Here is a 14,526-nt window from a genome sequence, read left to right on the forward strand (position 1 = left end):
CAGGTAGTGAGGAGGCTGGACTGGCAGAGACTGTGGCAGAGCCTCAGGGAGAAGAGCCAAGGCCAGCTGGGACCTCTGCTAGCTCTGAGGGCCTGATGCCAGCAAAGACTATGGAGGAGCCGCAGAGGTCCGAGGAAGAGGCGGAGAAGCCTGGTTTCAGCCAGTTGCGGGCGGAGAAGGCAACCAGACGCCGGTCTCGCCGTCTCCACCAGAAACACCAGGCAATTAGGGATCAGCTGAGAGGCCATGACTCAGCACTCTGACTAAGGATAAAAGTGCAGCTGTGAGCCATGCAGAGTTGTCAGAGATTATCTGAGCATTCTGGCGGAAGCCTTTGCTCTTGGATCTTGTGACCTCGTGCCTTATTCCTGAACGCCTGGATTCTGATTCCTGTCTTGATTCCCGGACCCCGTGACCACGTCTGCCTACTCTGGATTCCTGCTTCGACCTTGGACCGGGTTGTGACTATGTCTTGCCTGTTGTTGCCCCTGACTCTGGACTGTGTTACTGGTTTGTCGCTGACAGTTGGCTGTGTTTGAACTTGGACTGCATTATCGAATCTCCTCTTTGCCACGCTCCCTTGACTTTGGACTGGACATTGACTACTCTACAAGCCTGCTCCTTGAACTGTTCCTGTTCCTTGACTTTTGCAGTCAAACCCCCGCTTTCCCCTCCTTTCCCTGCACTGTTTAGCTTCTGTAAATAAACACCTTCATTGCCTAGCTACCGCCTGGTCTTATCTTTCTTTGTCAAGCCATTTGGCGGCTTTCCCGGACATATAGTTTTCTCCAAGGCCAGATGCAATGTTTATTCTATTGAATTACCTCAGGGCGGATATGCTGGTGTCCCTCATCAGGAACGACGGTGCCCCTGTAAGAATATGGAAGTGGAGACGATGGAGCATATCCTTCTGTCCTGTAGCTTTTATAATCAGGCCCGCCATCTTATGATCACCCCATTGTTGAGTAAACTGTCCAGAAGTCCAGACAAATTTTATTTTAAGTTTCTGTTGGAAGACAAGTCCTCAAGAGTAACTTTGGCTGTTGCTAAATTTCTTACAGTGGCGGCCAGGATTAGTGCTCTCTGTGTATTAGATGAAAGTTGATAATATCTCTAACTGTATGATTTCATGTTTGATTCTTGTTTTCTCATGGATCTATGGATAACAATAAAGTAGTATGGTATATGGAGGCATTTGCCTATGACATGACTGGGGTGAAAGTGGGTTGTGTGAGAGCAGCCCTGAATCATAGGCCATGGCAAATTCAGCTCCTGCCATCTGGGTCCTCGGCAGGCCAACAGTGCTTCCAAGACCCTTTCTCCAATCTTCACACCGAACACATAAAGATCGAGGAAGTAGCCAAGTAGGTGGAGTGTGCATGCAGACATACATGCCCCATTCCCACTTCAGCCATACTCATGTGGCTGGGCCATCACCAGTCTCCAAAGCATCTCACGTTTTCCCATTAATAATTACAAGGCCTTTCTCTCAGTCCCACCAGCAGCAGCACCCCCAATGACAGGCGGGTCATATGCGCATATGCGCATCCTTAATTTATTTTTTTTAAAAAAAAATAAATTAAATTAGAAATGTGCATATGCGCATCATTTAATAAAAATATTGTTTCAAAAAAAGTTTTCACTTGAGGTAGGTTGCATGTAATACCACAGAAATAATGTTTTTAAAATGAGAAAGATTTAACACATTCCATTCACCAGGCATTCCTACACTTTCCTCAAGAGACAGACAACTCCAACAATCCACAAACCACTCTCTCTGAAGAACTCCCGCCACAAAGAGTTGAAATTAAGAGCATGTGCATAAAGGAATGTTAGCTAGGGAAGCGCATAAAATACAAAAACAAGGAAGTGGGAGGTGCAGAGAAAGGACAGTTTGGGAATTGAAAGGTTCAGAGAAACGAGAAAAAGAAACAACACCGACAACGGGGCAACGAACAGTGTGCTCCGCAACAACGTTACAAGAAAAGGTAAGTAATGCTACTGAGCAACGGTATACACAAGGTAGCGATACAACTTACAACGTCACAAGGGCTCAAAAAATCGATATAAGCAGAAGTGTAGATCCACACTGTGACATCACGCAGACAGCTGAGGGGCAAGCAAGGCTAAGCTTGAAGTGAGCCTAGAATTGAACATAGAATGTATCCATGCATCTTTGGGCATGTTTGCTCTCCTCCCCTGTTTGGACTGTGAAATTCCTGCTCAGCTTCCTTCACACCTGGAGAAATAACACTACCCTGGTAATACAGCCCAATGATTTATTAGAAGGAACCTGAGCCATATGAGGCACAGACAGAAAGAAAACAGAACAGCAGAAGAAGCAGTCTGGCCTTCTTCAGTCCCATGGGAAGGTCGCACTCACTCCCTGCATCTTCTCCTGATAAACGCGGTCAAAGCGTTCATTCTGTGCCACTGTCAGGAGGTTCTTCCAGTCCCCGACGATCCCTGGAAGACCACAAGAGGAAGCAGTAAATGCAAAGATGCCGCTGATTCTGCACCAGGCAAAGCTGCTGGCAAAATAATGGAGGAGAGAGCTCGGTGTATCATGTGGAATGCCTTGCTGGCTTGCTGCTCTCAAGCGTGGTGGAGGAGGCTGTCTGGTTGCCAGCATTCAAGTCCGATTCAACTGCCAGTCTAGGCAGCTTCTTGCCATGGAATGCAGAGAGTGGACACTCCCCTTTGCTTTGCCCTGCAGGCTGAGAAAATGTCATGGGAAGGCCCTGATTGCACTCTCATATTGCCGCTTCCAAGAGGCCTCCACGGGAATTCTACAAATATGATGCATCTTGCATTTTGCAGGCTCCTTTCAACACAGGTCTGCCTAAGACTGCACTATGATCAACAACTGACCCCGCTCTGATTTCCACCTACAAGGGAGGTTCAGAAGGTGGGAACAAGGGAGAGGGCCTTCTCAGAGGTGGCTGCCCTGACTATGGAATGAGCTCCGCATTGACGCCCAACTGGGGCTGACACTGTCATTATCTGGGTGCTGGGTAACAACCATCCTCTTCCCAGGCATTTAACAGAAGACCAGGAGGGAATCTACACAGCGTACTGAAGGCGCACGCAAGCGCCTTCAGTGTGACCCGAAAGCACGTGTGTAGATCCTGCTGCCGCCGTCGCCACCCACCTCCCCGCCGGCCTCCTGATCAGCCTGGACGACGTGCTGGGGCTGGGGCTGGCCTGGGCAGGGAAGGAGGAGCCTGCTCCGTGGCGGGAGGGGATCTCGCCCCCCACCCCCGTGGCTGGGACAAGGCCGGCGGGGAGGTGGGTGGCGGCGGCGGCAAGGATACGGCCCGATTCCCCAGCCGCCGCCTCCTCTCCCTCCGCCTCTTCCTCCGCCTCTTCCAGCAGGATCTACACACACAATTTTGGGTCACACTAAAGGCGCTTGTTTCTTTGAAGTAAATGCAAAGAAGTTGAGCCGGCAAACAGAAATGAGTGAGTGTCCCTTTAAAGGCTGACCCTACCTTTAGGCAGAGTGAGGAAGGATGTGGATGATGGTCGGCAGCAGGGGCAGCCCTCCAACCTGGCTGATCCACCACCTACTATTATGATGTCCTTCTGAGCCACCCCATCAGTGCTTGTCCTACATGTATTCTTTAATGGCTTGTGCCAGCTTGCTGTCGGATCATAGCTTTCTCCCAAATGCACTCACACAGAGCACCATTTGGGAAAGCTTGCTTGAGTAAGCAGGCAGTTTCACAGACTACTCAGGCAACACGTGTTAATGCCGCTGATTCTGCACCAGGCAAAGCTGCTGGCAAAATGATGGAGGAGAGAGCTCGGTGTATCATGTGGAATGTCTTGCTGGCTTGCTGCTCTCAAGCGTAGTGGAGGAGGCTGTCTGGTTGCCAGCATTCAAGTCCGATTCAACTGCCAGTCTAGGCAGCTTCTTTCCATGGAATGCAGAGAGTGGACACTCCCCTGTGCAGGCTGAGAAAATGTCATGGGAAGGCCCCGATTGCTCTCTCATATTGCTGCTTCCAAGAGGCCTCTGCAGAAATTCTACAAATATGATACATCTTACATTTTGCAGGCTCCTTTCAGCACAGGTCTACCTAAGACTGCACTATGATCAACAACTGACCCCGCTCTGATTTCCAGCTACAAGGGAGGTTCAGAAGGTGGGAACAAGGGAGAGGGCCTTCTCAGAGGTGGCTGCCCTGACTATGGAATGAGCTCCGCATTGACACCCAACTGGGGCTGACACTGTCATCATCTGGGTGCTGGGTAACGACCATCCTCTTCCCAGGCATTTAACAGAAGACATAGATGAGGCATCTATGTCTGCTGTTCTAAAAAAATTTGGGAAATGAAATCATCATCAACAACAACAACAATCTCAACAACAACAAGGTTGCCAAGTGCCTCCATTTCAAAACCTCTCAAAGGAAACAAAACGTTTTCCACCTGGGTTTTTCAGAAAGGGCCACCTGTCAGTGGAGAAGAATCTTATCACTTCAGAACATATCTGATTGGGGTGCAGGGGTGCCCATCTCACACAAATGACCCTCCCACCACAGGCACATGAAAAGGCAACCCTTCGCCATTAATTCTAGTTGAGCGGGAAACGTATGAGGAAGCTCAAGGCAGTGGGACATCCTTCCCTGCCTCCCATCTGCCACCTGACCTTCAGCAAATGCACATGTGGCAACACTAGATACCCAGGACGCTCTGCTTTTACCTTTCCTCAAGAACTTCCCTTTCTTGTGGTCTAAAGTGTCATCTGACCCTGTGGTGAAGTTGGACTTCGGGTTGTCCTTCATCTTCTGGAAGGAGGCATTTTCCACCACAGAATCAATTTGCTGGCTGTTCAGCTCCTTCCCAAGGAAAAGGCAGATCTTCTCCACACTGCCTCGCAGATCCTGGTGGAGAGACAAGCAGATTGGCTAGGAAACTGTCTGCCTGCTGCAGGGCTTGTGGACATCACACACCATCTACATAGCTTTGTAGACATTGCTGAAGTGGAGTCAGTAGTGGTGGTTTATAATTATTTTTATTGATTGATTGATTGATTGATTGATTGATTTACAATATTTATATATGGCTCCCCATTGAAAGTTTCAAAGCGGTGTACAAGATAAAATGAAAATAAAAACTGAATAAAACAGTTAAAACAGATTTTAAAGGAAGCAGAAACAATGACTAATGGCTAGACATTAAGGAAAGGCTTCCTGGAATAATGATATTTTCAGGAGATGCCGAAAGGAGTACAAAGTTGGCGCCTGCCTGACCTCCAGAGGCAGGGAATCCCACAGGAGGGGAGCCACCACACTGAAGGCTCTTCCCCTGGTGGACTCCAATCAGAGGATGGTACCCGAGACATGGGGTCCTGGAAACCGCAATAAATATTAGAAGTAGGAGGATGAAATGCAGTACTACCAAGGTAGCTTTCTCTGAAATGCTCCATGTTCTATATACAGGGCCATCTAAGCAGGCAAAACTGAGGAGTTTCAATGTGTGGATGAGATGGTGGTGTTGAGAAGAAGGCATCAAATTTATAAGGTGCTGGGAAATGTCTGGGCCTGGGTACAAGAGGGATGGGCTCCATTTGAACCTAAATAAAACCTAATCCCTGGGGCTTAACGTAAAAAGGTGAAACTTTAGCTTTTAACTGGAACCCTGGAAAACAGCTGACAGTGTAAGCAAGGGGAAAGGCTACCAATGGCTACTAGTCGATAGCTATGTACCATCTCCCGTATCAGAGGTAGGATGCCTATGTACACTAGTTGCTGGGGAACAGGGGCAGGAGGGTGCTGCTCCAGTCATGTCCTGCCTGTGGCTTTCCCATGAGCAGCTGGGTGGCCACTGTGTGAACAGAATGCTGGACCAGATGGATTCTTCTCCAGATCCAGCACAGCTCTTCTTCCGTTCCTAGAGACTCTCTGCACTCAACAGCATGCCATTTTAAAAAACTTTCACTTGGAGAAGTAAAGAAACAACGTAAGCCAGGATGGGTGTGTATACAGCCAAAGGTCAAACCATACCTGCTGCAGCTCTTCATAACTGTTAAAGAAGACATTGGGTCTCCCCTTGACCTCCAGCCAACTTTTCACATGGTCAAACCAGGAACCAAAGGCCACTGGAAGAGCAAAGCAGAGCCAAAAGTGGCATGTCAACAGTCCAAGGGCTGGGGGGTGGAGGAGGGTTACACTTCCTGCCTTCAGAGATGGATATGTATTAGGGGTGTGCACGGACCCCCCGCTCCGCTTCACTTGCAGATCTGCCATTTTTCGGATCGGGCCACTCCGCCCCGCCCCCGCTCCACCCACTTCCGCTCCGCTCCGCTCGGAGCTCCGGATCCGGATCCGGAGCTCCGTTTTTGCCCCCCATAGGGTTGCATTGAAAGCTAAAAAAGTATACAACTTTTTTTCTGTTCAAGTTAGAAACCTCACGTTTGGCACCATGACACCTCATGGGGTATACACACGCACGCCCAGACTCAAGGCAATCCCATCATCCCCTGATTTTTGGTGCAGCTTAACTCACCCCAAATTGTCCCATTCTACAACTACGTCAATTTGCATGTTAGAAACCTCAAACTCGGCACCATGATAGCTTAGCCACGTGTCCACATGGACGCCAAGTTTCAAGGCAATCCCATCATCCCCTGATTTTTGGGGAATTTATGAAAATCGGGCACCCCATTCACACCCCTTGGGATAGCTCCGTCAATTTGCATGTTAGAAACCTCAAACTCGGCACCATGATAGCTTATCCATGTGTCCACATGGACGCCCAGACTCAAGGCAATCCCATCATCCCCTGATTTTTGGCACGGCTTAAACTTTTTAACTCACCCCAAATCAAGTCCCATTCTACAACTACGTCAATTTGCACGTCAGAAACCTATCCTTTGGTCCCATGACAGCTTACCCATGTGTCCCCATGGACACCAAGTTTCAAGGCAATCCCATCATCCCCTGATGTTAGGGGAACTTTTGAAAATCGGGCACTCCAGTATGTCAGGGATTTAAAGTTGCAATGCAGACAGCTCAATGGGGCCAGTTCCAAGGAAATCCCAACATGCCACGAGATAACCCTAAATCTTCTGGCACATTTGAAAAAGGGATTATTGAACTTGATAAAGTCTAAGTGAGCGCAGGAAGGACTTCTCCCCTGAGTCAAAGCAAGACACATACACCATCCCTGCAAGGCGGGAAGGGGAGAAGGGAGGGAAGGCAGGCAGGCAGGCAGGCAGGCAGGCAGGGGACAAGAAGTGTGTATGCTGTATAAAAAGAATAAAATATTATACTACTAAGAATATACTAATATATATACTACTAAGAATATCTAATAATATGTTTAAGAATATTACTAATAAATGTAGGGAAATGGGACAAGAAGTGTGTGTATGCTTTCCCCAAAATGCTCAATCTGTGGCTGCCTGTTGCACTTCACAAAAGCAGCCCACTCAGTCCAAGTTACACAGAGAAGAAAAAGAGAATAATTTTTTTTTGGTATTTTTTGGTATTTTTTGGTATATAGAAGATAGAAGGAAACACAATCAGGATTTAAGAGAGGGGAGGGGGGGAAAGAACCAACCAAACACTACTACTAATATGTATAAGAAGTAGGGGTGTGCACGGACCCCCCGCTCCGCTTCACTTGCAGATCCGCCATTTTCCGGAGCGGGTCGCTCCGCTCCGCCCCCGCTCCGCCCACTTCCGCTCCGCTCCGCTCGGAGCTCCGGATCCGGATCGGAGCTCCGTTTTTGCCCCCCATAGGGTTGCATTGAAAGCTAAAAAAGTAAACAACTTTTTTTCCGTTGAAGTTAGAAACCTCACGTTTGGCACCATGACACCTCATGGGCGTATACACACACACGCCAAGTTTCAAGGCAATCCCATCATCCCCTGATTTTTGGCGAATTTTTGAAAATCGGGCACCCCATTCACACCCCTTGGGATAGCTCCGTCAATTTGCATGTTAGAAACCTCAAACTCGGCACCAGGCAGCTTATCCATGTGTCCACATGCACGCCAAGTTGCAAGCAAATCCCATCATCCCCTGATTTTTGGCGCGGCTCTACCCTCTAACGCACCACCCATAACCCTAATTCACACCCCTTTAGATAGCTCCGTCAATTTGCACGTTAGAAACCTCAAACTCAGCACCATGATAGCTTATCCACGTGTCCACATGCACGCCAAGTTTCAAGGCAATCCCATCATCCCCTGATTTTTGGGGAATTTTTGAAAATCGGGCACCCCATTCACACCCCTTGGGATAGCTCCGTCAATTTGCATGTTAGAAACCTCAAACTCGGCACCATGAGAGCTTATCCATGTGTCCACATGCAGGCCAAGTTGCAAGCAAATCCCATCATCCCCTGATTTTTGGCATGGCTTAACTCACCCCAAATTGTCCCATTCTACAACTACGTCAATTTGCATGTTTGAAACCCCAAAGTCGGCACCATGATAGCTTATCCACGTGTCCACATGGACGCCAAGTTTCAAGGCAATCCCATCATCCCCTGATTTTTGGGGAATTTATGAAAATCGGGCACCCCATTCACACCCCTTGGGATAGCGCCGTCAATTTGCATGTTAGAAACCTCAAACTCGGCACCATGAGAGCTTATCCATGTGTCCACATGCATGCCAAGTTGCAAGCAAATCCCATCATCCCCTGATTTTTGGCGCGGCTTAAACTTTTTAACTCACCCCAAATCAAGTCCCATTCTACAACTACGTCAATTTGCACGTTAGAAACCTATCCTTTGGTCCCATGACAGCTTACCCATGTGTCCCCATGGACACCAAGTTTCAAGGCAATCCCATCATCCCCTGATGTTAGGGGAACTTTTGAAATTTGAACACTCCAGTATGTCAGGGATTTAAAGTTGCAATTGCAAACAGCTCAATGGGGCCAGTTCCAAGGCAATCCCAACATGCCACGAGATAACCCTAAATCTTCTGGCACATTTGAAAAAGGGATTATTGAACTTGATAAAGTCTAAGTGAGCGCAGGAAGGACTTCTCCCCTGAGTCAAAGCAAGACACATACACCATCGCTGCAAGGCAGGAAGGGGAGAAGGGAGGGAAAGCAGGCAGGCAGCATGCATTGTAGTGCCGCAAGGATGGCTTGAGCACTAACGCATAGCAAACCAACCCATAAGTGGGCGCAAAGTGAGGCAAAGATGGCTGGTTATTTCTTTCTAAGCCAGCAGTTACGCCTTGAGGGGCACAGAGGAGGACGATTGGGAGCAAACCAGGCACCAGGCGGGCAGAGAGGCAGGCAGAGTAGGCGAGGAGTCAGTCCTGGCAGATGCCCCACCACAGCAGCACCCCGGGGGAGGCGGGCAGGCGGGCAGGCAGGCAGGCAGGCTGCGGGCATTTCTGGGGGCACAAGGAAGTGATGGCTGGTTTCTAAGCCAGCATTGCAGTTAGTCACGCATTGCAAACGCAAACCATCCCAGCGAGTCGGTCACCGAGGAGGACAGGCTAGCAGAGGGGCAGGCAGAGTGACATGTCATAGATCTAGTATTGGGGAGGAGTCAGTCCCGGCAGATGCCCCAACACAGTAGCACCCTGGGTGGGCATTGGAAAATGCCATCTTGTGGGTCAATACTTCCCCCACCCCATGTCCTGCAGGGTTGCCTGCCTAACCCTTGTGGGGATGGGAGATGGAGAGCTTAGAGTGGCAGTGCCAGCAGCAGCCTTCGGCTTTCCCCTGGAACCAGTCGCCTTGCCCGCCTCTTTACCCAGCAAGATCGCCTGGTGCTGCCTATGAAGATGCATCTTCATGCTGCTGGTTCCATAATGCCCTGTCGATGAACCCCTGCTTAGGCTGAGTTTGCAGTGGCGACAGACAGCAAAGCGGGGATCCGCTCCCAACTCAAAGTGGTCCCACACGATGCTTGTCTTTCGTTTCCGTGGTGACACCACCAATTGCCCGCCTGAGCTCTCTGGTGTTGCCACAGAAACAGGGGTGTGGGATGAGACTGGGGAGAGAGCCTCGGCCTGCTGCTGCTCCTCCTCAGCCCCCACATCCTGGAGGCCCACCGCCTCCTCCTCCTCCCCCCCCTCCACTGTGCTGAGGACCTCGTCTAGGTCCATCAGCGGGCTCGTGGGCTGAAAGGAGAATGAAGGAGTTGGGGATACTCCTCCTCCTCTAATGGCACTGCTGCCACGTGCCTCTTGCAAATGGGCACTTTTCCCATTCCCACCCTCAAAAAGAGAACGCCGGGCACAAGTTGCAGAAGAGAGTGGCTCTGCCTGCTGCTTGTCCTGCTTCTGTTTTGGAGCAGTCAGCCAAGGAGTTGCCCGTTTGAGTTTCACAGGAGGAGAGGAAGCCTGCTTACTGCTGGCAGACTGAGCCTTGCTGCTTTCAGCACGCCTGCTTCCTCTTTTCATGATGACTAACAAAATATTAATACTACTAATACTATGTATAAGGTACTACTAAGAATATGTATAAGAAGAATATAATATGTTTAAATGTAGGGAAATGGGACAAGAACAATAAAATATACTACTACTAATATGTATGAGAATATACATATATATATATATATATATATATATATATATATATACTACTAAGAATATCTACAAGAATATAATAATATGTTTAAGAATATTACTAATAAATGTAGGGAAATGGGACAAGAAATGGGACAACCACTACTATAACAAGAACAAAATATGAATACTACTACTAATATGTATGAGAATGTATACTAATAGACTACTAAGACTATGTCAAAGAATATAATATAATATGTTTAAGAATAGGGAAATGGTGTGCGTATGCTTTCCCCAAAATGCTCAATCTGTGGCTGCCTGTTGAACTTGACAAAAGCAGCCCACTCTGTCCAAGTTACACAGAGAAGAAAAAGAGAATCCAATTTTTTTGGTATATTTGGTATATAGAAGATAGAAGGAAACACAATCAGGATTTAAGAGAGGGGAGGGGGGGAAAGAACCAACCACTACTATAAGAAGAACAAAATATGAATACTAATATAATATGTATGAGAATATATACTAATGGACTATGTGAAAGAATATAATAAAATATGTTTAAGAATATAAATGTAGGGAAATGGGACAAAAAGTGTGTGTATGCTTTCAAAAGAAAGCTTTCACAAAAGCAGAACAGTCAGGCTTTAATACAGGGAAGGGGGGGGCAACCAACCCAACCACACACTCCAAAATTCAAAAATAAAGTTTATATTAAATCAAAGTAAGGGGAAAACACAGGGCAAACTAAGCTACAAGTCAGAAAGAAGCAAACAAACACACACACGCGCCAAACTAAACCTATCCTAATCTATCTCCAAAGTCCAAAGCAGGAGCACTAACTAACTAAGTGTTCCCTCCACGAACGCCAACCCACAAAGAGACACAAAACAGAAAGTTCTCAGGGTGGGTCTGCCTTAGTCCCCCCTCCAACGCTGGGATTGGAGGAGGATGCTTTCTGAGGAGATCAATTCTCATCAGGATTGGGAGTTGAATGTGCCTGTCATCGCTTCCAAAAAAATAAAAAAATAAATAAAAAAAACCCAAACCCCGATTTTTAAAAAAATATTGCACGTGAACCACAGCACGCAGAAAGTTGAGAGTGGTCTCAAAATGACCCCCATCCACGACTCTCTGTGCACAAGAATTTTCAGAACGATAGCTTAAAACCCCCCCCCCAGTTATCCCCGATTCTTTCCCTCAATGCAATCCTATGGGCGAAAAGCCGAAACGCAGTTTGAGCCGCGCGGTTGACCCGATTTTTTTAAAAAAATTGCACGTGAACCACAGCACGCAGAGAGGTGAGAGTGGTCTCAAAATGACCCCCATCCACGACTCTCTGAGCACAAGAATTTCCAGAACGATAGCTTCAAAAACAACGTAGTTATGCGCGATTATTTGCCGCAATGCAATCCTATGGCGAAATGTTTTCAAGATGGCGACCGGAGCGCTCCGTCTGAACTCGGAGCTCCGAAAAATGGTCGCTTCTCTTCGCCTTGCTTCTAGGGGGTCCGCGGTCCGCTCCTACTCCGCCTCTGGGTAAGGCGGAGCAGGCCAATCCGCTACTGCTTCTACGCTCCTAATCGGAGCGGAGCACATCCCTAATAAGAAGAATAAAATATGAATACTACTAATAATATGTATGAGATACTAATATACTACTAAGACTATGTAAAAGAATATAATAAAATATGTTTAAGAATATTACTAATAAATGTAGGGAAATGGGACAAGAAGTGTGTGTATGCTTTCAAAAGAAAGCTTTCACAAAAGCAGAACAGTCAGGGGGGGGCAACCAACCCAACCCACCAAACACACACTCCAAAATTTAAAAATAAAGTTTATATTAAATCAAAGTAAGGGAAAAACACAGGGCAAACTAAGCTATAAGTCAGAAAGAAGCAAACAAACACACACACACGCGCCAAACTAAATCTATCCTAATCTATCTCCAAAGTCCAAAGCAGGAGCACTAACTAACTAAGTGTTCCCTCCACGAACGCCAACCCACAAAGAGACACAAAACAGAAAGTTCTCAGGGTGGGTCTGCCTTAGTCCCCCCTCCAATGCTGGGATTGGAGGATGATGCTTTCTGAGGAGATCAATTCTCATCAGGATTGGGAGTTGAATGTGCCTGTCATCGCTTCCAAAAAAAACCAAAAAACCCCAAACCCCGATTTTTAAAAAAATATTGCACAAGAACCACAGGACGCAGAAAGTTGAGAGTAGTCTCAAAATGACCCCCATCCACGACTCTCTGTGCACAAGAATTTTCAGAACGATAGCTTAAACCACCACCCCAGTTATCCCCGATTCTTTCCCTCAATGCAATCCTATGGGCGAAAAGCCGAAAACGCCATTTGAGCCGCGCGGTTGACCCGATTTTCAAAAAAATATAGCACGCGACCCGCACAACGCAGAGAGGTGAGAGTGGTCTCAAAATGACCCCCATCCACGACTCTCTGTGCACAAGAATTTCCAGAATGATAGCTTCAAAAACAACCTAGTTATGCGCGATTATTTGCCGCAATGCAATCCTATGGCGAAATGTTTTCAAGATGGCGACCGGAGCGCTCCGCCTGAACTAGGAGTTCCGAAAAATGGCCGCTTCTCTTCGCCTTGCTTCTAGGGGTCCGCGGTCCGCTCCTACTCCGCCTCTGGGTAAGGCGGAGCAGGCCAATCCGCTACTGCTTCTATGCTCCTAATCGGAGCGGATCACACCCCTAATATGTATTATCATCACACAGCAGTGGAACTGAGGCCTCGCCATCTCCACCCTCCACCAGTTTAATTATGTGAACTGCCCAGAGAGCTTCAGCTATGGGCGGTATACAAATGCAAATCAGCAGCAGGAGCAGCAGCAGCAGCAGCAGCATGGCACATTTCCCCTTCCTTCCCCTTTGCCCTGTTGGGAATTACCGTTCTGTGATAACGTTATGAGGATCGAGTACGAAGAAAGCCTTCGTGGTGTGGTACCTGGAGTGCTGGACCAGCCCAGGGGAGACTGGACTTCCCATCTTCACTCAGTCATGAGAAACACAGAGTGGCTTTGGACTAGTCTGTGGCAGTCAATATTTCTACCTCTAAGCTCACACCACTATTCTGAGGGCTAACATGGGACAACTCTATGTACCCAGGCTTGTGGCCTTGTGGAGGGCAGGATACAAATATACAGTGTTAGATAAATACAATAACAGGTCCAGTTCACCACTTTTGACAAATGCACAAGATTTCCTCAGAGAAGACAAGATAATCAAATGAAAGTCACTGTTGCAGCTACAAATCTCAACTGCTGACTTCTACTACGGTGTAAAGGAGGGCAGGGGAGTTCAGTGGTTATATTGCTCAGTGAGGGGGGATCCACACGTCGCTCCCAGAGTGCTTCTATGAGGTCCCAGTGCACCCCGAAAACTATAGTGTGACTTCCCTGTAAAAGAAACGACGAAGAGCCGTCCATGCCACCGATGACGACGACGACAACGAGAGCTCTTCGCCAGCGAGGAGTGCTCGGCAAAAGAAGGCGGGGTGGAGAGCTTCTTCCGCTTTTCACCCCGCCTTCTTTTGCTGAGCTCTACTCGCCGGCGGAGAGCTCTCCTTGGCGGCGGCAGCGGCGGCGCCATACACGGCTCTTCGTCGTTTCTTTTACAGGGAAGTCACTCTATAGTTTTCGGGGTGCACTGGGACCACATAGAAGCGCTCTGGGAGTGACATGCGGATCCCCCCCAGTCTCTCATGGGGGAGGAGTGCTACAACCCAAATGGAGGAAGACGGTTTATTGGCCTCTTTGCATACCATTCCCACTCAGGAATTCCTCCAAGAACTCTTCCACAGTTCCAGGGTCCTTGAATGATTTGAAGAATTTGGAGAGGTGGTAAAATGAGACCAGCACATCCTTGGGATTACGCAGAGTATAGATCACCTGGAGGAGAGGCAAAGGTTACATTGTGAGAGGGCGGCATCTCACCCCTGTTACAAAGAAGCTCCAAATGCTCTGCAAATGGAACATGCCGTGTGCATTACGGTTTTAACTGGG

General features: G+C 48.0%; 1 protein-coding gene across 1 annotated transcript; it reads right to left on the bottom strand.

Moving 5' to 3' along the window:
• Positions 1-4,326: 4,326 nt before the first annotated feature.
• LOC134408360 (sulfotransferase 2B1-like) lies at positions 4,327-14,510 on the bottom strand. Its single transcript, XM_063140618.1, has 4 exons — positions 14,502-14,510; positions 14,286-14,412; positions 6,012-6,106; positions 4,327-4,889 (listed from the first exon to the last, which is right to left on the bottom strand). Exons 1-4 carry the CDS (start codon positions 14,508-14,510, stop codon positions 4,485-4,487), a joined length of 636 nt encoding a protein of 211 aa, XP_062996688.1. The 3' UTR covers positions 4,327-4,484.
• Between the last annotated feature and the right edge of the window lie 16 nt (positions 14,511-14,526).

The sequence above is a fragment of the Elgaria multicarinata genome, chromosome 13, assembly GCF_023053635.1.
Source record: "Elgaria multicarinata webbii isolate HBS135686 ecotype San Diego chromosome 13, rElgMul1.1.pri, whole genome shotgun sequence".
NCBI lineage: Eukaryota > Metazoa > Chordata > Lepidosauria > Squamata > Anguidae > Elgaria > Elgaria multicarinata.